This window comes from Adiantum capillus-veneris, chromosome 2, assembly GCF_014529385.1.
Source record: "Adiantum capillus-veneris isolate H3 chromosome 2, ASM1452938v2, whole genome shotgun sequence".
NCBI lineage: Eukaryota > Viridiplantae > Streptophyta > Polypodiopsida > Polypodiales > Pteridaceae > Adiantum > Adiantum capillus-veneris.
The window spans coordinates 122,259,360-122,283,302 of record NC_140932.1 but is presented as its reverse complement, the minus strand read 5'-3'; the positions used below and the strand labels follow the sequence as shown (position 1 = coordinate 122,283,302).

Genomic DNA, 23,943 nt, shown 5'->3' with positions numbered 1-23,943 from the left:
GGAGCATTCTAGCTTCTGAGCCGTGTGTGTGATTAAGTGTTAATTCCCGTTACAGGTCTCCTTTGCAAAGTGCTCTGTGTGTGTGTTTTAAGTAAAGAATTTCGGGTGAAAGCCAACGCCTACCGCCCTACGGGCCGGTTACAGCAACAACAAAATAGGCAACCTACGCCGCGTACGGAGCTTGTTGATGCTCAAGCCCAGGTACTTCATGTGACGCAGGAGGAAAGGGAACACTCGCATGTTGCGGAGTCAGGGGCTCCAAAGCAGGTTCCTCCCATGCTTGAACAGGTGGCTAGAACGCCTATTCCACAGGTTATGCCAGTTCAGCCCGCCACCTTTCAGAGCCAGCATGCTGTCTTGAATGGACAGGGAGCTGGATACCAGGCTATGCACTCAGTTTTTCCACCACCCACGGTACATCCACTCAGTTTTTCCACCACCCACGGTACATCCTGGGTATTTCGGGGGTGGATCAATGTTCCGAAGTATGGCTGGTTATGCGCCTGGAAGTCAGCCGTACATGCTAGGAACAGTGTTCGGGGGTATGCAAGGCATCATGCCAAACCCCATGTATGGTAGTATCGGCATGCAACAGGGTTTTCAGAGCAACCACGGCCAATTTGGGGTGCCACAGGGTCATTTTGGCATGGCTGGTTTTTCTGGACAGCAGCCAGATATCGCACCTCTGACGCAAAATGTGAATGGCCAACATGTGCCGCTCATGCCTAGTACAGTGCCCATGTTGCAGACCATTCCATATGGCAACTTGGGGGCACTAGAGAAGCCGAAGGCTTACAAAGAAGGTGGTGCAGCAGTAAAGTTCAGTACCTTCAGTGGTTTCGAGGACAAGACAAAGGCACTCACTTTCCTCTAGCAGTTTGATACAGCTTATGCGGGAGGGAATTTTACAGAGGCCTCGAAGGTCAGGAAAGCTGCCACTTTCTTAAAGGACAATGCGCTTACATGGTGGACGACATTGTTAATGCAAGGACAGGCACCCGCCACTTGGGTTTACTTCAAGCAAATGTTTGCATCTGCTTGGCTATCAAATGAATTTGAAGCCGATGTCCTGACACATTGGCACCAGCTTACTTCAGCTTCGTGCAAGAGCTTGCTGGAGTACAATAGGAGGTTTTGTAAAGCATTACTCTCAGTGACCTCCTACAGATTTGTGCCATTGACAGAGCAGATAGAGAAGTACTGTTGTGGGCTGCCTAAAGGGCTTCGCGATTACTATACAAAGAACAGAGTGGCTACCCTTACTCAGCTTATGGAAGTTGCGAACACTGGTCTTGCCTTGTTGAAAGGAGAGGACAGTGGATTTCCGAGCAGTGACAAAGGAGGGTAGCAAAAGAAAAATTCAGCGAAGAAGCCCTTTGTGAAGACTGCTCCTGATGTGTCACAGGGGTCAGAAAAGGCCACCAAAGACAAGAATTCAGCTGGGACTTCTGGAGCGCAGGCAAAGAAACAAAAAAGGAAGCCTTTTGTGCGCAAGTCGCTCGAGGAAAAGAAGGTCCTAATGGCTGAGAACAAATGCTTTATATGCGAGCAGCCTGGTCACTTTTCTATCAATTGTCCACAAAGGAAAAGGCCAGCTGACTCAGAGGATAAAGAAGACCAGAAAGGCAAGAAGCCAAAACCCACGACAGGTTTAGTGCCAGACATGGTGGGTGACAGGGCCAGCACAGATGCCAGTGAGTTATGCAAGGCATGGGGTAAAGTTAGGGATCAGACGTCACTCATCTTTTTTGATCCAGGTGCCAAAGCCAACTTTATCTCACCAGAGTTAGCTATGAAGCTCGGCATCAAAGCTGAAGAGATGGGGTACACAGCAGAGGCAGGGTTGACATGTCGTGGCCACTCAGAGTGTGTTACTCCCATCATTGGAAAATTACGTCTGCATATTCAGTCGTATGTGGACACTGAAGAGTTTTACATCATGCCACTGGAAGGTTGTGACGCCTTGTTGGGGATCCCGTGGATGTTCCGAGTGCATGGAGTCTTGGATGCCTACAACAAAAAGATCACTGTACAACATAGGGGCAAAACTCACATCTTGGATGTAAAGCTTAAAGGAGAGTAGTCCCTATTGTATCTGCTTCTGCTATCACTTCTGTAATAAAGAATCATCTTTCTGTGTACTTGATTTTTGCACGTGATGTCTCAGATAGTGATCAGTCAAATTTATCTGTGTTAGATAAAGAAAGGTCAGCATTTTTGCAAAAGTTTAGTGACTGTTTTTCTGATTCATTACCGTCGCAATTGCCGCCAGAGAGACCTGAGGACCATTGGATAGATTTGGTGCCAGGGTGTAGCCCACCAAATAGACCTCCCTACAGGGTTAGTGCGGCGCAACAGAAAGAGATTATGGGCCAGGTTGAGGAGTTATTAGAGAAGGGGCTGATTCAGCCTAGTTCTTCACGCTTTTGCTCCCCAGTGCTCCTAGTGCAGAAGAAGGATGGCTCATGGTGCATGTGTATTGATTACCGTGCGTTGAATAAGAATACCATCAAGAATAGGTTCCCTATTCCTCGCATTGATGATATTCTCGATCGTTTAGAGGGTGCTGCAATTTTCAGCAAGATAGACCTTAAGAGTGGGTACCATCAGATTCGTATAAGGCCAGAGGATGTGCACAAGACTGCGTTTAGAACGACATTTGGTCTTTATGAGTTTCTAGTGATGCCGTTTGGGCTAACAAATGCTCCTGCTACGTTCAACAGAATGATGGACCGGATTTTCCGCTCGCATCAACAGTTTGTTGGAACGTTCTTCGATGACATGATAGTGTATTTGAAGAATGAAGAGGAGCATAGGCGTCACTTGACCATTGTGTTCGAAGAGCTGCGCAGTCACAGGTTACTTGTCAATCCTAAGAAAAGTGAATTCTTCCTCGAAGAGATCCACTTTCTGGGCCACATAGTCTCAAAGGATGGTGTTAGAATGGATCCCGCAAAGGTCGAAGCTATCAAGACATGGTCAGACTTGAAGACTGTGCACGATGTCAGAAGCTTCTTGGGATTGTGTTCCTACTATAGAAGGTTTATCAGAAATTTTGCAGAGATAGCATCGCCCTTTCACGCATTGCAAAAGAAAGAGGTCACTTTCAGATGGACCCAAAAAGAGATTTCAGCTTTTAGTCTCTTAAAGGAAAAGTTGACTTCAGATCCAGTTATTGTTTTGCCAGATCTTAGGAAGTCATTTGTGGTCCAGTGTGACGCGTGTGGTAGTAGCATCGGAGCAGTGCTAATGCAAGACGGACGGGTAGTAGCTTATGAAAGCCGAATTTTGCAAGGGCCAGAGAGGACTATGCAAGTCTATGAGAAAGAGCTCTTGGCCATGATTCATGCGCTTTCTAGCTGGAAGCACTACCTCTTAGGTGCTGATTTTGTTGTCCAAACAGATCATCAGACCTTGCGATACTTCTTGACACAGTCAAAGTTATCCGAAAAGCATATGCGATGGGCAAACATTCTTTCCATGTTCCACTTCCAGATTATGCATGTGGAAGGCAAGAAGAATGTTGTGGCTGATGCGTTATCAAGAAAGCCACAAATTTCAGCTGTGTCAATTCCTTATCATCATGAGTTAGATGACATGAAGGAACAGTATACTGCTGATGAAGATTTTGCAAGGATCTTTGAACAGTTACAAGAGGGGCAACATCACGAGCACTACCTCCTCAGAGATGGTTTTATGATGATGCATGGCAGACTTTGTGTCACTAGGCCACTGCGACATAAGGTCATGGAAGAGAGTCATGTCCCACCGTATGCAGGGCATCGTGGCATTGATGCAACAGTTAAAGCGGTAGAGACGTTCTTCTATTGGCCTACCTTGAGGAGAGATGTGGATGCCTTTGTGCGAGCATGCATAGTTTGCCAAAAGGTCAAGTTTGACAGGCAAAAGGCACCAGGGTTGTTACAACCACTGCCGATTCCGGATAAGCCATGGGAAAGCATTGCTATGGACTTTATCTTTGATCTTCCAAGGACGCCAATAGGGAGTGATGGTATATGGACCATTATCTGCAGGTTCAACAAGCAGGCCCATTTTATCCCTGTCAGGAAGAAGATAAAATCTGATCAGATGGCACGCTTGTTCATGTACAATGTGTTTAAGTACCATGGTATGCCACAATCGATTATCAGTGATTGTGATCCTCGCATGACCAGTTTGTTCTGGAGAGGATTGTTTGAGAACATGGGTACTACGCTCAAGTTCTCGTCTTCGTTTCATCCACAAACTGATGGACAGTCAGAAGAGGCTAATTCTACTGTCTTAGATCTGCTGAAATGCTATGTGTCAGATAATAAGGGCAAGTGGGAACAGTATTTGCCTATGCTTGAGTATGCGTACAATAATACGGTGCATTCGTCTACTGGCAAAGCACCTTTTGAGATTGTTGAAGGCGGCAAAAGGGTTCCTCCCATTTTGCATACAAAGGACAAGATCTTTGAGGCAGATCGATATGTTGAGAACATGGATGAGATGTATAAGAAGATTAAAGTTGCCTTGGAGAAGACTCAGGCAAAGCAGAAAAAGGCTGCTGATCGTCACCGTCGTGAATTGTTACTATCACTTGGTGATTGGGTTCTTTTAAGGTTCGAAAAGGCAAGATTAAAGAAGATGAAGGGCAAGGAACGGCTGTTTCCTAATCTCAGCATGCGTTACTACAGGCCTTTCCAAGTGCTTGACAAGATCAGCGATGTGGCTTACAGGCTGAAATTGCCTGATGCATGGAAGATTCATAATGCGTTTCACGTGAGTCTTCTAAGACCCTTCGTGGGTGATGTGCCGGAAGATATGCCAGTTGAGGATCAGCCAGAAGTTGAGGAACTTGATGAGATCCTGGTACCTGAGCAAGTTTTGGCACATAAGGACAGAAAAGTTAAAGGACAAGTTGCAAGACGCTATTTGGTGAAGTTCAAGAACTATCCGCCTATGGATGCAAAGTGGATGGAAGAGCATGAACTGTCAGAGTCACCAAATGTATTGCAGCTTTACCTTGAAGCCTTTGGGTTACAGCCTACTTATGCCCCAACCCAACGTGTGCAAAGGAGGGGTAATGATAGAGCTAGTACATCAAATGTACATATGAGTTCAGTGCCATAGATGGAAATGGCAAAAGTATGAAGGCCTCATTAAGTCATTTGTATCTATGTATGTTACGACCTTTCTTGCGGATACATGCAATGATAAAAGAGTGTTAATAGCACAAGATCATCACTGGCGTGTATTTATGGTATGCAATCGAGGGCGTTTGCGATTTCAAGAGGGGGGTATGTCACGAGGACGTTGCAGTTATTAACCATGTCACAGAGATGTGGCAACTGCTAACCTTGGTTGTTGGTTTCTTTCCAATGGGGTTTATTTTATTTGTTTTGAGACCCTCTTTTTGAAGTAGCAAACGGTCGGACATTGTATGGCCAATGTGAACGGTAGATTCACCCGCAGACGGGAAGTGGTCGGCACTGGAATTCGTATGGTAAGAGGATGTCTAGGCTCAGAGCAAGATCATATAGGTCCCCCCGTCACACTTAGCAAGTTGGTGGATACTAGGAAGTGAACTCAATTAAGGCGTAAAGTCAAGGTGGGACTACCAACAAAAGTATCCGACAGTTGGGCCACATTGCACTTTTGGATGTGGTCCCAATGAGGATAGATGGTCAGAAGACCAGTGGGAGCCCAACGGAAGCATCTCCTAAAATTTAGGGAACTGCTATTTTGGGTCGTGAAATGTGTTCGCGTCATTACCTCCGGTATGACTAGGGGAACATTTTATAACTCTGCCGCGAAGTCAACTGACGCGTCGGTTGGGATATTTTTAAGCGGCGAACCCGAAACGGGAAAATGCTTGAAAATGCGCGAAGTGTCGAAATTTCGTGCAGTTTCCTCTTGCAGAAAAATGGGCGCTGATTTTTAAGCTGGGGGAGGCCTCATTTCAGTTTTTGTCACAGGTTAAGAGCTATGGAGTGCTTCCTTTCCCTCTCATGTACAGTGTGGTGCTAGGAGTGATGCCCTGCACACTGAACACTGCTCTCTCTCTCCCCTACGTGCAGTTATGTGATGCCCCACAAGAGGGCTACTCATTTGACTGATGTACAGTTGTGTGGGTTCATGCTTTTGTGCTGAGGCAAGAGCCTCCTTGAGCAGGAACAGGGGTAGCTAACTGTTGCTCCAAAGCAGGCACTGGTGAGGGTCATAACCTCACCGTACAGGTGCAAAATCAGCGTTGTGTATGCGCTGTAATTTCACTCTTTTTCAGCCATACGGACGCCAGGACCATTGGGAATCGTGCCCCACTGGCAGAGGATAGTTAGGGGACTGTTTGGGGCTGAAAACAGGGCAAAAACCAGTAAATGCAGCGTGCTGAATTTACTGTTTTTGGACAGGAATCAGAGGGTATATGCTAGTGCAAGTGAGTTCTAGCAGGGGAATTGGTTTCGCGCAAGTTTTGGAGCTGTTATGCTGCCGAAATTTGGCCAAAGCAAATGGTATCTAGGTGGATACACGTGAAGGATTCCCAGGACCTTACCTTGTAATTTACCCTCCTAAAGAATAAAGAAATACCGAAAGGGGCGCCAATTTTGGGGCCTACAGGTTGTCGGTGTTTGCTCGGGGCATTCTAGCTCCGAGCCGTGTGTGTATTCAAGTGTTAATTCCGGTCGCAGGTTCTCTTTGCAAAGTGCTCTGTGTGTGTGTCTAAAGTAAAGAATTTCGGGTGAAAGCCAACGCCTACCGCCCTACGGGCCGGTTTCACTCTCTCTCCCCTACGAGCAGTTATGTTATGCCCCTCAAGTGGGCTTCTCATTTGACCAATGTACAATTGTGTGGGTTCATGTGTGATTACCGAGGCAAGAGCCTCTTGCACAGGTACTGGATTAGCTAGTGGCTAATCCCCCGCAGGTACAGGTGAATTCGGAGAGGTTTCACATGAGAAATCTCGTCCGATTCAAAGGGCAAGTAGCTCTATAGGTGCGGGAGCTCGAGGACTTGCTACGGATGCGACTGGCACGCAAAACGGAGCCCGAAACGGGGAATTACAGCTTGCTGTGTATTTTTGCAGGTTTAGGGTTTCGGCCCTAAAGGGTCTCTAATACCCCCAAGAGGTTCGGAGACGTGAAGGGACCGCTGTAGAGGTGATCTGGCGCATTTTCGGGACAGAAAACAGAGAATTCATCGTGCTGCTGATTCTCGCCAGGTTTTACAAAGTGTTCGTATGCGTCGGGAAAGTCATCTATTGTGTGGGGATACTGACTGTGAAGCGTCCTAGTATAGTTACGTTGCTGAAATTGGGCCATAACAGATGGATTTCAGCCCGGATTGTGCGGGACAGCTTGTAGGAAATCACAGGTTTTATTCCCTCTGTTGAAGAATAAAGAAATACCGAAAGGGGCGCCAACCTTTGGGGCCTACAGGTGTCGCTGTCTGGTTGGGAGCATTCTAGCTTCTGGCCGTGCTTTTGTTTTTAAGTGTAATCCCATTCCTAGTTACAGGTTCCTTTTAAGTCATTGCTTTGTGTCGTATAGTCAAGTGTTAAAGAATCGGGTGAAAGCTAAAGTCTACCGCCCTACGGGCCGGTTCCAATAGATGCCTTGCCTCATCACTGAGGAGATGCGACAGATGCTTGAGAGCCCTCTCTTGTCATAGGAGATTCAGGAGGTTCTCTCAGCACTCCCTCGTGGTAGTTGCCTAGGAGGGGATCGTTGGACTCCCAACTTTTTCTTGGAGTATTGGGAGGTGCTTGGACAGGACCTATGTAGTGCATACCAACACATTTTGTGCATTGGGGAGATGCGTGATAGCATGAGCGAGGGTTTGATCTACCTCATCCCCAAGGAGGGGGGAAATCCAAATGAGATTCGGTAGTGGCGGCCCATGACCATTCTCAACTCATGTGAAGGTACGCCCAAGCGTTGGAGGCCTTTAGAGAGAAGAGGAAGAAAGAAAAACTCTAGAGAGAGACAATGTGCTCAAGACTTGCGGGGCAAACTTGCAAACAAGAGGTACAAAGATCATAGACTTTGCTTACCAAACAGGCTCATTTGGTTCCGATCGTTAAGCTTGATTATTTGGCTAAGCTGTTTGTCTCACAGATTTTTCAATTACATGGTATGCTCGAGTCTATAGTTTCAGATAGAGATCCCCGTTTTACCAGTTTATTTTGGAGGACAATCTGGGAGAATATTGGCTATAGTTCTCGTCGTCTTTCCACCCACAGACAGGCGGGCAATCGGAGATAGTGAATTTAGTGATTTTGGACTTATTAAAGTCATACATCTCTGATCAGAAGGCTCAGTGGGAGAAGTATTTGCCCTTGGTGGAGTTTGCCTACAACAACACAGTTCATTCGTCTATGAGGAAGGCGTCATTTGAGATCATCGAGGGTGCTAAGAAGCTTCCACCCATTCTAAGCACCAAGGATAAGATTTTTGAAGCAGTTAAGTACATTCAGGATTTGGACACTGCTTTTGCTAAGGTGTGCGAGGCTCTTTAGAAGTCTCAAGCACGACATAAGAAGGCTGTAGACAAGCATCGCCGTGCCTTACAGATGAAGGAAGATGATTGGGTGCTTTTACGGTTTGAGAAGGCACGCCTACAGAAACGAAAGGGTAAGGAGCGACTTTTTCCAAAGTTGAGTGTGCGATAATATGGCCCTTTCCAAATCTAGGAGAAGATAAATGATGTATCCTTCAGACTGAAGTTACTTAATACTGGAAGATTCACAATGCTTTTCATGTGAGTCTATTGAGACCTTTCAAAGGTGAAGTGCCAGTGGACAGGGAGCCAAAGGAGCAACCTGAAGTGGAAGAGACAAAGGAGATTCTCATTCCAGAACAGATACTGGCTCACAAGAAAAGGAAAGTGAAAGGTAAGTTGACACGCCGGTATTTAGTCAAGTTCAAGAACTATCCGGCTTTGGATGCAAAATGGATGGAGGAGGAGGACCTAGCAGATACTGCTTGGATTTTAGAGCTTTCATCTGAGGGGTGATGTGGATATGATAGTAGCGAGGTTTAGTCAGTCAAGACACTTGTTAGAGATCAATGCGGTTTGGGTGTGATTGCTAAATAAGTTACAATGATCATGATTCTCATCTAAGAATGATAGTAACGAGGTTTAGTCAATCAAGACACCTGTCAAAGATCAGTGTGGTTTGGGTGTGATTGCTAAATAGTTACAATGATCATGATTCTCATCTAAGATCTCGACGAGGATAGTGATGTGAATGTTCAACGACTATTGTCTTGTGCAAGTGCTGGATTAATGTGGTTTAGTGCGTCAGTACTTACAGTCAGTGTTTACTGAACTAGTTTTTGTTCTATGTTTATTTTTGCAGACGTAATTCTTTCAAGAGGTGGGTATGTCACATAGTGATGATGTGGCATGACCTAAAAGATGAACTCTGGACAAAGAGGGGTCCAAACCCTAGTGAAATAGGCAGATAAAGTTTACCAAATTTACAAGGCTTGTGGAGTGGGCTATCTTTAAAGTCAGTTTCCACTAGCTTATGGGGACAGTGTCCGACGGGGCCTAGGGGACACTAGACATAAAAACAGGGCAAGGCCACACACACACACACACTCAAGCTTGCGTAAAAGCATGCGGACTTGGCAACTGTACAGACGTCCGCAAATTGTTCTGATGACGTGGTAGCTTTACGGACGCCTGCGTTTTATGTTGATGACGTGGTAGGCTGTATGGATTACCACAAAATGCGATGGCTGCTGGTAGCGGTAGCCTTTGGAGCCAGATGCTTTTGGACTTGTAGCTTTTCATATATTGCTTTTGGGCCAAGGGCCTTTATAAGAATTGCGAGGGCCTCTTTTCCAATAGATTAGCCTGGGAGCACTGTTGGGAGAAGAGGATCCTCAGACATTGTACTTTGTGAAGCATAATAATAAAGAAATACCGAGAAGGGGCGCCAGTCTTTGGGGCGAGTCTCTTTGGGCGCGGAACTCCGTTGTGCCGTGTAGTCTCTCTGAGTTTTGTTCAGTTCTTTCAGTTTTCTCACGTGTATTGCAGTAGATCCTTGGCTTGGAGTGTCCAACGCTATTACATTGGGGCCCTGGGGGGGATTGAAGGGCTTAAATTGAGGGAGGGCGTGCAGCTTTGATCTCCGCCCTCTGATCGCCATGGTGAACTAGGAGTGAACTAGCATGAATTAGGAGTGAACTAGGGTGAACTAGGGGCAGAAACGGCACCCTGAGTTCACTGCGAGTTTAGCCTACCCCGAGCTCACCCCTAGTTCATCGGCCTTGCGGGGCACCGGGGGGGACCTCTTGTTTGCCACACGAAAGCCCTACTGCCACACTAGAGGGTGTTGGTGACCATACGGCACGCCAGACATACCAATACCGTTGTTCATGCCCGAGTTCGCTCCGAGTTTAGTTCACCCCTAGTTCATCCTAGTTCACTCCTATTTCATCCTGGCGATCGGATGGTGGAGATCATGCCACAAACTGATGACGTGGCATGACCACCCGGACCAGTTGATGACATGGACAATAGTACAGATCTCCGCAAATTACACTGGCATGCTGACGTGGGAGAAGTACGGACCCCTGCGTTTTTCGTTGACATGCCATGTGGTAGGGACAGAACCAAAGACATGGAAAGAACAAGAAGGCCAAGAAAAGCAGTAGATCTCGGAAATTTTTTGACAATTCTGAGGAGGATTCATCCTCTTCCGAGAGTTAAGACTGTGATATCAGATGTTTTATTCTAAGAGAACGCACTTTTATAGAGCCAATCAATATGACTTTCTTGAGAATAAGAGCAAGATGATCAAAGAATTCAAGGAGGGTGGATAAGCACTAAAATTTTGATACCTTTTCAGGCCTTCGAGATGCTCACAAGGCCCTCGCTTTTATTCAGCAGTTTGACAAGGTCCTCGCTTTTATTTAGCAGTTTGACATAGCTTTTTCTGGAGGCCGTTACTCAAAGCACTCCAAGATCAGGAGGGCAACATCCTATTTGAAAGGAAATGCACGCACATGGTGGTCCACACTTTTGTTACGAAAAGAAGCACCAACCAAGTGGCTAAAGTTCAAGAGACTTTTTATTTCCTTGTGGCTCATGTTGGAGTACGAACGTGATGCAATTACCGCTTGGAATCATCTTCGGATGACCAAGGGAGATACTTTGGATACTTATTGCGAGAGATTTTGGGATGTTTTTCTACCTGCCTCATCTTTTAAAAAGATCAGTTTTAAGCAGCAAATTGAGCGATTTTGTTGTGGACTGCCCAAAGAGATACGAGATTACTGCTTGCTACAGAAATCTGAGTCCATACAGCAGTTGATGGGCCATGCTAAGCAAGGATTTGCTATGCATTCAGGTAACTTGACTTATCCAACAGATCAGCCTTCAACAAGTGATGACAGAAGAAGAGGAAAGAAAGATACATGTCCCCAATTGACAGAGGAGCAGAAAGAAGAATAATGAGGGTTGATGGCTGAAAAGACTCCCATACAATAGAATAGTACCAAGCCTAGGTAGTCAATTGAATATGAAGCACTTCTTATAAGTGAGTGTATTAACTCATAAATAATTTACCTTTTAGCCATAATATAGCAAGTTGTGGGGTTCCTCTTGTAGAACTGCTTTACCCAGCATTAAAGACCTATACTGTCACAAGACGGGCACCACGTGCCAATAGAAAAGAACAGATTGAAAAGACTTTTAGCAATTCAATAACAACTGAATTGAGAGAGAGAGACCCGGAGTGGCGGAATTCCACCCTAGAGAGTATTGGCCCCAAACCTTGGCGCCCCTTTCGGTATTTCTTTATATTGCATCAACACAGTACAAGATGGTGCTCCAGACTCTGCACCTTCTCCATGCCAAAGAATGAGCCCTTAGCACATATTTAAAGGCCCTTGGCCTATGAAAAGTAGTTTACATGAAAAGCCTTCAAACTCAAAAGCTCCCAGTCCAAAAGCAATGCCAAAAAACTGCCAGCGTAATGTCACGTGCACATCTAACCCTATGTGTATGTGGACAAGCTACTTCATGACATGGGTTCAGTTCAGTTCAGTCAGCCTAGCTTAAGAAGTGTATTGGCACTTTTGTGAGTGTTCGCAGACCGTGCATGTCGAGGCACTTAGATTAGATGCATATCCTATGGTTGCACACAACATGATCATTAGATTTCCATCAAAACCCATCAAGAGCATTTTTACAGTACATAGACCTATTTTCCCTATTTTTCTTATTATGTTTAAGTGACTTTTGTTGGGAACTAGGTAGGGCAAATATAGTAGCCAAGTATATAAGCAAACCTAGCGCCATCACTTTTTGGCAGAAAGGCAGCAAGACCTTCGTGTTCAACAGGCACCTTCTCAGCAAGACCACCTTCCCACAACAGACCTAGCGTTTTCAGCCCATCTGAAAGCCCAGCGGTTTTGCATGATAGATCAGCCCCAGCGATAGCAAGATAGCAGATTAGCCCTAGCGTTAGCAGATTCCACAGCAACACAGCAGATCAGTCCTAGCGTTAGCAGATTTCTCCAGCAAGACAGAACCAGCCCTAGCGTTTTTGGTTGCAGATCAGCCTCGGCGTTTTGCAGATTCATCGCGACGGAACCTAAGTAAGCACCAACGTTTCCAGTTTTCAGCAGTCAGACATTGCAGTAGAAGTCCCAAACCTCGCAGATCTCACCTTCCCGCAGCAAATCCTAGCCGCACGGTCAGATCCAGCGTAGTTTGCAGTTTCAGCCCGGAAAACGCAGATTTCAGCATCTGCATTTTCAGCGCGTCGTCGTCGCATCGCCATTGACATCGTCACCGACATAGAGTCAGAATCAACAGATAAGATTTGCAGATTTCAGCCCTTAGCATTTTCAGATTTCAGCCTGTCTTGTCGTCGTCCTCATCGTCGTCGACATCGTCGGCAAGTCCAAAGCATTGTAGAGATTTGTGGAATCAATAGTAGACCGCTCTCGCCATAGAGAGTGGGGCCTTCGGAGGAGGGTTTGACAACATTCTGGTGTCGTATTCTTCTCTCTCTATCTCTCAGTCTCAGCACCTTCATTCACAGTGTTCATCACTTTGTTTGTGTCCATTGCACTCTCACTAAAGGAACGGAAGGCTCTCCCTTCCGTAAGTAATAGGAACCTTGACCACAGTTCGGAGCACTCATCTTGAGCAAAGTTCAACATTCACTTCCGTTGCACCACAGAATTCCGTACAGCTGCCACGTCAGCAATCAACGTAAAACACGGAAATCCGTACAGCCTGCCACGTCATCACTGTCAGCGTAATTTTCAGAAACCTGCCACGCCATTAGTTGCGGATCCTGCTTTATTTTAATTCTTTATGTCACTTGGGGCCCCATCGGACGGGGTCCCATAAGTTGGTAGGACTTCTCCTTCTGTTGCTTGTTCTTCTTAGGGTTTAGGCCCCTCGGCCGGCATTTGCAAGTTGGCTCCATTCTTCAGGGCTTGACACGTCAGCGATTTGTGACATCCCCTCTTCTTGAAAGAAAGTAATTGTCCGCGATTACAACATATCTGCAAAACAACTCAAGTTAGCTCAAAAATTTTCCGAAGGACATTCGGAGGGACAATCAGTTTGCTATTTTTTTTGTTAAGGAGTTGGCTTCTCCTTTCGACGCTTTTGATCAAGGAGTTGGCTTCTCCTTTCGGCTCTTTTGATCAAGGAGTTGGCTTCTCCTTTTGTCCAGTTCGAAACTCTTGATATGCTGGTGTAGTAAAATTAGCCATCACACCCAGACGCACTGATCTTCCACGGGTGTCTCGATTTGCTAAAATTACATACTCAAGCAATCTCATCCAATTAGGAATATTCAGTGGTTGGCACATCACAATGCAACACAAATGCTCACATATGCATGTTCAAGACACAACAAACAGCGCCGCCGAGCACTTCCCTGAGACAAACGGTTTGCGGTATGAAGCTACTCAACGACTACCTCGTCACTCCTCCCGCAAATAACCTAAAAAGGTCTGGGCCATGAGCTCAACGGACTGTACAACCAAACGCTCCCCATACCGGAGTCTGCGTCGCTTGGAGGCTCAAGTATACAACCAAACGCTCCCCAGGCATCGGCCTGCGTCGTTCGAAGGTTTTCTAGCATACAGTGGAATGCTCCCCAGACATCGGCCTGCGTCATTCCGAGGTTTTCAAACATACAACGAAACGCTCCCCAGGCATTAGCCTGCGTCGTTCCGAGGTTCAAATAGTACCAAAACAGTATTTCTCACTTCTCCACCCGGGAGTAAAATCACCAATCGTTGAAACCAGTATTTAAAACAAGAGTCAAACAATTCAAATCGGCACCAAGACAGGTTTAAAACTGATAGCATCCATTTCAAACAATACTTTCTCAAACAATATTCAAAACACAATTACCTAGAATGGGAAATCGACACGGGGAACGGGGAACGGCAACATGCATGAAATGCCATTCCCTGTTTCGGATACTCATGTTTGAAACACGGAACGAGGATTCGGAACGGAAAGTGAGATGGGAACGGGGACCTAAAAACAACCATTCCTTGTTACTATGGTTCAAAAGTATCTAACTAGAGAACAACTAGAGAGGTCGTTCAGGGCTTTCTTCGGACAACTGGCTTGCCCTTCTGCATCACGGTGATGGTTCGGTTCCGGACCTGGAGAGTTGCATCATTCTTGTCGTGCTAGGGCATGCCCAAGAGAACGTCGCATTTGCCCAACTTCATAATGTGGAAATCGGCTTTTCCATGATAATCTTGTATAGTCATTGGAAGTGCACCAATGAGCGGTACCACTTTCTGAGTTTGCCCCGTGGCTAGCTCAACTTCGATTTCTCCACCCTCTGCATCATAATCAAAGTGCATCTGCTTCAAGAATTCTCGATGGATGAAGTTCTCCATAGCTCCGGGGCCAAAGAAAGTAAGGGCGTTCAAGCCGTTGACTTTTCCATAAGCTCTGCATAATTCATTAAAACTCTCGAGGTGTATACCATAAATATCAGGTACTAGTCCAATAGCAGGTCTAGCCCTCTTGGCCGGAGGTGGCCCCGGGGATTTGTTTAACATGGGAGCAGAAGGTTGTACTGAGGACGTCGAGGCTCGCTCAGGACATTGTTTGAACGTATGCCCTGTTTGGAAACATTCGAAGCATCGGCCTTCTTGTAACAAGGCGTTTCGTTGACGTTGTGTCAGACGAGGCCATTGAGGTTGGTTTTCACGGGATTCTTGAGAATTTGTTCGTTGTTGCCGGGAGTTGTGGTTAGTGGCCGGAGGTTCTTCTGTGGTAAACTCCAACTTTTCTTTCATGAGCTTGTAGCCGACCCCGGCATGGTCCATAAGCTGTTGCATGGTAGAGACTTGCTTGGAGAGACAATATTCCTGCAATGGTGATGGTAGTCCAATGGTGTAGCGCTCGCACTGGTGCTCCAAGGAAATGAACTTAAAGGACACCGGAAGGTACACGTCGAGAAACCTTTGGTTATAGTCGTCCATGGTTTTGGTGGCAAGCATTTTCAAGTTGCCTCACTTTGCCAAAATCCGGACTTCAAACATCGAAGTCATGTAACTACGTGCAAAAACTGTCTTGAAAGCTTGCGAGGTCCTTGGAGCATGCGGTTGTGTCGCGATTGAACTCCACCATTGCATAGCATTATCTTTAAGAAATCCCGCTGCTCGAGAAATCTTGGATTCTTCTGTATAGTCCCCAAAGCATAGATGCTGTTGAATTGCTGTAGGAACGTAATGCTTTCTTGCGATCTTTCAACCTGGGAAAAGTGAAAAATTTGATTGTCGTGCCGTCATCTTTGAAATCTTTGGGTTGGCTAGGCGCATATCCCAGGTATGGATAATAAGGGTATCCATATGGGCTCCAACCATTGTAGCCTGGTGGCTGTGGTGGTAGAGGTGGGGGCAATGGCAGTGGCAAAGGCGGTTGCATTGGATCAGGGTCAGATTGCTTCACCATATTCCTGAAGACTCCCCCGATTGGAACAGACGGCTGAGAAGGTTGCTAATTGGAGGTTGTCGTACTTTCTGGTGTCGGAGGAGGAGGTACCATCTAGGGCATTAGAGGGGGTAACATGTAGTTCAAAAATTGTTGAAAACTTTGCAGCATCGGAAGATTCTGCTGAGGATGCCGCGAAAGAATGTCATGAAGCTCGTTGAGTAGAAACTGCAAATATTCTGCTGAATCCATGAATTCCACGTCTTGGATTCTTTATGGCTTATGCCCTGTAAGACAGAGCGATGAAGACGAGAGCGCGCCCGATGCGTGATGAAGTAAGGGTGGGAGTGACTAATAGCTCCGGGGTCGGAGCACGAAGCTAAAATTTCCATAGAACTTTGGAAATGCGATCTTGCTCTGTCTGCTCTTTGGTAGGACCGGTATGCTTTATGTCATGAAGCTCGTTGAGCAGAAACTACAAATATTTTGCTGAATCCATGAATTCCATGTCTTGGGTTCTTTATGACTTATGCCCTATAAGACAGTGCGATGAAGACGGGAGCGCGCCCGATGCGCGATGAAGTAAGTAAGGGTGGGAGTGACTAATAGCTCCGGGGTCGGAGCACGAAGCTAAAATTTCCAATGAACTTTGGAAATGCGATCTTGCTCTGTCTGCTCTTTGGTAGGACCGGTATGCTTTCAGAAAAGCATACGCCTGATGCTCTGATACCACCGTCACAAGACAGGCACCACGTGCCAATAGAAAAGAACAGATTGAACAACTTCAGTAACAATTGAATTGAGAGAGAGAGAGACACGGATTGGCGGAATTCCACCCCAGAGAGTATTGGCCCCAAACCTTGGCGCCCCTTCCGATATTTCTTTATATTGCATCAACATAGTACAAGCCGATACTCCAGACTTTGCACCTTCTCCAAGAAGCATGCCAAAGAATGAGCCCTTAGCACATATTTAAAGGCCCTTGGCCTATGAAAAGCAGTTTACATGAAAAGCCTTCAAACTCAAAAGCTTCTGGTCCAAAAGCAATGCCAAAAAGCTGCCAACGTAAATCACGGAATTCCGTAAAACTGCCATGTCAGCATTCAGCGCAAAAACGTGGAAATCCGTACAGCCTGCCACGTCAGCTCTGTCAGCGTAATTTCCGAAAATCTACCACGTCATCAGTTGCGGGTCTTGCTTTATTTTAATTCTTTATGTCACTTGGGGCCCGATCGGACGGGGTCCCATAAGTTGGTAGGACTTCTTCTTCTGTTGCTTGTTCTTCTTAGGGTTTAGGCCCCTCGGCCGGCATGTGCAAGTTGGCTCCATTCTTCAAGGCTTGACACGTCAGCAATTTGTGACATATACAGGAGACCCTTGGGGTCACCTTAGATCATCAGAAGTCAGTACAGCACCTCGGGGGCAGCCAGCCCACAGGATCAGCTTGACCAACGTTTTCCCATCAGCAGCACCAACACTCCCTAGTGTCTACACCTAGTAGACACTGGCTGTGCTCATGTGCAATTAGAGGGTATGTAGCTACTCTAAAGTGCCTGGACATGCACGTTTTACGTACATGCTCACAAGGGTGCCAAAACAGTTCATAGGCTGTCCTAAACCCTAGAAGTAGGAGTTAGCTTGTCCACATGCACATAGGGTTAGATGTGCACGTGACACAAGAAACCCAGGACATGACCTCCAAAATTCTAACACAGAGATGGGCTATACGGTTTTGTTCCAATTCTACTACAATGTGGCCAATAATTACTTTGTGACAGAATATCTGGTTGGAGCTTTACTAGAAAAAACTCCTCTAATCTAAGGTCTCAGAGACAATCTTGTACATGGAGGACTATCTGCCAAGTCATCCCCCTAGCCAAGATCAAAGCGGCTCACCTCTTAGCACACATCCAATCTGTGAACCCCACAATCAGGTAGCTCATAGCATGAATCATCTTTCACTTGCACTGGTTCAAAAGAAAAATTTTCTCCAAAAGCTCGGCTTCCAAGTCAGCCCCCTCTATGCATGAAGCTGAAGCTTTTCTGGCCAAAAAGCATTATCTCTGGCTGATTTGCGAACCCTCTTTCGGAAGCCTGCTTATCATTTTCAATTTGCTTTTTGGAAAGCACTTGATGAGCTCTTCGTGATGACACCCCATGTGCACCTGGATTTCTACGTCATCAATCTGCCACATCATTGGCTGATGGCAACCATACACAACCATAAAACAAGGATCAACATGCCTTTTGCTGCCACTTCTATTGAGAGTCAAAACATGCCATGATTACTTTTGGGCTATCATAATTCTTCCTTAATTAACTACAATCAATCACAGGAAATTCTATTGAATGTTGCACTCTTCAATCTCAAAAGGGTCAGACGATGTCGGATGAGGTCATTTCTTACCGTGTTTGATGATTAAAGCTAATCAATACAAGAAATTATACTTATCTCAGCCTAGCATGCTTATCCCAAATGCAGTGGTTTGTAAGTCTTGAAATCATGTTGGAATTCCAAGGTTTGTTAAGCTGCAATTGATTGTTAGTCTGACGGAGATATTGCTTTAGGTGTGATTAGGGGCAGTCAAGTAGATTGGTTGTTTAGAGTGTTTTAGGCAGTTGGGGCAATCATATGCTCATCTCTTGATGGGTGCTCGTTTTTGTTCATAGGTTTTCTTTTGTAAACGTCATCTGTCCATTGTTGCAAGTCATAAGTTCAGATACTTTTAGATACTGACAGTCTTACTCCTTGATAGCAAGACCCATGTCTCATGGGACAATAACCCAAAAGTTTTACCCCATGCATAAGCAAATGGCCCAAAGCAAGCATGGGGGTTTAGCTATGTTTTGAGGTTTGAAAGATAGATGTTGGTAGTTGAATCATGTGTCTCCTTGCTGGAATTTTTCTGATAGCATCTTCTTGAATGAAGATCATCTGCTCTGAGGGGCCGTAGGTTTTTGTCAGTTATAAACTGCTTGTTTGTAGCATGCTTGAATATAAATCGCAAGGAGATGTTATGTGTGTTGCAATGAAAAGACATGGAGAACATTCATACAGCAGTTTTTGTAACTGAAAATGATGCAAGCCTCTTGCAGGTTGACAAGAATAGAAGCATCCGCATGGGTGACTGGGAGGTGAAAAAATTGTCAGAGGCGCAACTTCAATACGCAGCAACAGATGCTTTTGCATCTCTTTACATTTTTCAGGTAGATCATGAATGTCTTGTCGGCTGAGTTTGATCAATTCTTGGATGGCAAATAGTGCCGATATCTCCATAGGCTTCATTTTACCAGAGAGAATTAAATGGTCTCTACAGTGTCATTTGGTGATAAAGAATTCACTTAGTTGGTGCTCAAGAATTCATGGGTTGGCACATTAGTGTTTGTTGAAAAATTTCAGCCTTATTGTTATTTGTACCCAGGAAGGTAGAAATATGACGTTGTTAATTGTAAGTGGATGCTTAGCAAAGGGTCTACTTAGTAGCCTTTCATATGGGATGCAGGCCTAGGTTCTGAACAACTTTATTAATGTACACTCGCAATGACTGCGTATGATTTGAAACATATCAATTTTTCAGGATTTCTAGCGTACAAGCTTTTTCAGTTTTGAATTCTTGTCTTCCATTTTTTTTAGTGAGCTGAGTTTTTGAGTGAGTAATGTTTGGAGAGATGAGGTGCTATGGTCTAGTATTGCTTAAAGTTTGCCCACTTGCAGCAGAGCTTGTAAGGTTTATGCTACAACTTAGAGAAAGGTATCTAAAGTAAGCATGAAATAACTGCTGCTGTAGTTTAAATGTCAGCTCGTTCTTGGTATGATTCTGTTTGTGTTGCACAGGTGGTTTATCTGCTGAATTCTGACTCTCTATCGGTGACAACGGCGATGACGACGATGCAATGACGACGCGCTGAAAATGCAGATGCTGAAATTTGCGTTTTCCGGGCTGAATCTGCAAACCTTGCGGGATCTGACCGTGCGGCGAGTATCTGCTGCGGAAAGGTGAGATCTGCGAGGCTCGGGGGTTCTACTGCAGAGTCTGACTGCTGAAAACTGAAAACGCTGGTGCTACTGCTGCTTCTGTCGCGAAGATTTGCATAAACGCTAGGTCTCTGGCTGATCCAAAAACGCTAGGCTGATTTGGGGTTCTGCGGTGGAAATCTGCTAACGCTAGGGCTGATCTGCTGTTGTGGGGGGAATCTGCTTACGCTAGGGCTGATTTGGTGTCCATTGTCGCCGTGAATCTGCAAGTGCAAAAACGCTGGCTGATCTGATGCAAAAACGCTAGGCCTTCTGTAATGCTGAAAACGCTAGAGTTGTCGCGGGGGTTGGTCTTGTTGAGAAGTTGCCTGTTGAGCAAGGTGCTCCTGCTGCCTCTTCTGCCAGAAAGTGTTAGCGCTAGGTTTGCTTATATACAAACTTAGCAAAATTGCCCTACCTACTTTCCAACAAAGTCACTTAAAAATAATAAGTGAAAAATGTAAAAAATAGGAAAAATAGGTCTATGCACTGTAAAAATGCTACTGATGGGTTCTGACTGTAATTTGATGGTCATGCTGTGTGCAACAAGAGGATATGCATCTAATCTAAGTGACTGGTCATGCACGGTCTGCGAACAGACTCACAAAAGTGCCAGATCACTTTCTATTCTAGACTGACTTGACTGAACTGAACCCTGGTCATGCTGTAGCTTGTCCACGGACACATAGGGTTGGATGTGTCACGTGACATCCCCTCCTTTTCAAAGTGAGGTACTGGTACCAAAATGTATGGCGTCGAGGGAGATCGCCAATAACATCCGGAATCCTAGAAAGGACTCTTCGCCGGCCCACTCTGATGTGTGGGTCGTGCGATACTTGAACTTCATATATGTCTGCAATGCCTTCTTCTTTGGGCCGCGCCTAAAGCGACACAAAATCATCTGTAGCTCCTTGAATGCTTGAACTTCGTCTATTTGTTCATCTACATTGCATGCACGGTCTTTTAGGAAGACGAGATTTTTTCCAGTCACTTTACATGGAATAGGTATGTTCATGTTTTTATGTTGGAAGTGGTTTCAGAAATTTTTTGCCATGGAGGTTTGCTCAAAGTGAGGTACTGGTACCAAACTGTATGGCGTCGAGGGAGATCGCCAATAGCATCCGGAATCTTGGAAGGGACTCTTCCTCGGCCCTTGACTCTTCGTCGATCCTGGAAGTTCTTTCCTTGAGTGATACAGTACCACTTCCAACACAAAAACATGAACATACCCATTCCATGTAAAGTGACTGGAAAAAATCTAGCCTTCTGTAAAGACTGTGTATGCTATGAAGATGAGCAAATAGACTGAGTGCCAAACCATTCACCACACACACGCAAACAATGAGATCGAATCTTGTCTTTTTGATCTAAATCAATTAACTGTGGCAATTCACAACGGAAATGCCCATGCTTGGTGCTCATACTTTCTTGTGCTCTTTCTACAACTGTGTCGTGCCAAGGAAGAGACATGGAATGTGACTTCTTTGAATGCAGCTTTTCATGAACAATCCGCATACATCCGTGTTCATTCATGAGTGAAACATGCTCAACGTACAATATGTTATGCTTAGGAAAAGGGATTACATAAAGACGATGACTAAAATACAAGAAACGATCACGAATGAAACACTCGTACAATGCGTGTTGACTAATCATGCGAACACATAGTACTTCCTGTGAGGGTTATTTGGACCTAGGCTCGAGAGCCAAGATTAGTTCTTCCTGAGAGGGTTCTTTCTGAGGGGGTTCTTCCTAAGGGGGTTCTTCCTGAGGGGGGTCTTTGGACCTCAACTCGAGAGCCAAGATCGGTTCTTCGTGGTTGATCAAATCTGCAATGAGGTTAGCTTCACTAGAAAAATGTCACGTGACACATCCCAACCCTATGTGTCCGTGGACAAGCTACACCACAGCAGGGTTCAGTCAGTTCAGTCAAGTCTAGATTAGCAGTGATCTGGCACTTTTGTGAGTCTATTCGTAGACCGTGCATGCCCAGTCACTTAGCATAGATGCATATCCTCCGGTTGCGCATAGCATGATTATCGGAATTCCCATCAGAATCCATTAGCATCAGTTAGGGGAATTTTCTAGTGCATTTAGCCTATTTTCCTATTTTTGGTTATTTTCACTTATTATTTTTAAGTGACTTTCCAACAAAAGTAGGTAGGGCAATTTTGCTAAGTTAATATATAAGCAAACCCAAGTTAGCACTTTCTGGCAGAAGAGGCAGCAGGAGCTTCCCGCTCAACAGGCAACTTCTCAGCAGTACCCCCCCTTCATGACACCTTGGGCGTTTTCTAGCAGGACTACATCGCCACAGACCCAGATTCTCCCATCCCTAGTAGGATCGCCCCTCAGTAGATCAGCCCATCCTTAGCATTTTTCCCGCGACCAACCACCCTCAGCCTTAGCGTTTTTGACCATCAGCGGCAGCCCCAAAAGCCAGCGTTTTTGGATTGCTGCTGTTCAGCGTTTTCTTCAGCAAATTCAGCAATTGCTAACGCCAGTATTTGCTGCCTATTGCTACCATTTTTAGCATGGAAAAACACCTGCAGTAACCAGCGTTTTTTCAGCCTCCATCATCAGCAGAAAACGCAGCAATTCCAGCCAGCAACATCAGCGTTTTCATCCTCAGCATGACCCCCGACATAGCCGATCATTTTTCAGCCATCAAGACAACAATAGAACAGCCAGTTTCAGCCCCGAAAACAATCCACAAACTCAGCCAAAGAAGATCACAGATTCAGCCATCGAGTCGTCGTCGTCATCGCCGTTGTCGTCACATCGGCATAGTCCCATTGCATCAGTCCATTGCATACGCATTGTACACCTTTGTGCAATCAAAGTAGACCACTCTCGCCGACGAGAGTGGGGCCTTCGGAGGAGGGTTTTACAACCTCTCGGGTGTCGTATCTCTTCTCTCTCCTTCTCTCAGTCTCATTCACTTGCACGCACAATATCCATTCGCTTTGTTCGTGATCATAGCACTCTCCATAAGATGGAAAGCTCTCTCTTTCCCTAAGAACTAAAAGGAACGTTGAGCAATAAAGATCACTAATCTTGAGAAAATACAACATTCATTCCGTTGCACCTTACAAAAAAGTATCAACTAACACATCATCATTGTGAACAATCACATCGTCTTTATCTTGCAAATCATCATGCTTGTGAGAAATCACATTTTGATCATGCAAATCATCATGCTCGTGAGAAATCACATCTTGATCATCATGCAAATCATCATGCTTGTGAGAAATCACATCTTGATCATCATGCAAATCATCATGCTTGTCATTGTCAGCCAAATCATGTGTGTCTTGCTATGGAAAAGACGAGACTCAGAGAGTCTCCTTCTCCCGATCTTTTGAAATCTGTGCCTGCACACTAGAAAAGAGTCGCAAGAACTCTTTCATGTGTTGGCCGCTCTTTTCTTTTCTTGCTTTGTTCTCTTGATCAAATTCTGCTTGTCTTTCCAGGCGTGCTTGCTCGTGCTCACGCTCTATGGCTTCCATTCTTGCTTTGTATTCACGATCTATGGTTGCCCTTCTTTCTGCAGATTCACAATCTATGGCTTCCATTCTTTCTGCATTTCGTGCTTTGCGTTCTAACTACCTGTCCATCATCCTCTTGTCGAAAGCCTCCGTAGGAGTTAGTGCAATCCTTGTCATAGATGGGGAAGGGTCGGAAAAACCTTCTGATGAGGAAAACTCTTCCTCGCCACTCCCATGCTCATCACCTCCAAGCGAAGTATCCATTCCGCTTGGAGTGATGACCATCCAGTGAAGTCTTGGGTTCTTAAGTTCACGAGAAACTTGGGGTCTTGTGGGTCTTGGGTTCTTGGGTGTCTTGAGGTTCTTAGGGGTCTTGAGATTCTTGAGGGTCTTGAGGTTCTTGAGGTTCTTCTTTCGCGTGCAATTTGTGTTAGAGAAGGATCTTCTCTTCACCCGAGTTCTGCTCTTTTCCGTGGGCGCACCCCTTGGCGGCCTTGCGCTCACACCAAGGTTGCT

The 23,943-nt window shown here is 45.5% G+C and overlaps 1 protein-coding gene across 4 annotated transcripts in view; it reads left to right on the top strand.

Annotated features, from left to right (window-relative positions):
* Positions 1–23,943, top strand: part of LOC147463511 (uncharacterized) — a 68,599-nt gene that overhangs the window by 24,246 nt on the left and 20,410 nt on the right. For 2 of the 4 annotated variants that reach the window (XM_086489435.1, XM_086489429.1), the window contains exon 5: positions 19,021–19,131. The exons of the other annotated variants lie outside the window; for them this stretch is intronic. In XM_086489435.1, the coding sequence (XP_086345561.1) occupies positions 19,021–19,131 (111 nt within the window). The remainder of the gene's footprint in view (positions 1–19,020; positions 19,132–23,943) is intronic. 4 annotated transcript variants of the gene reach the window in all.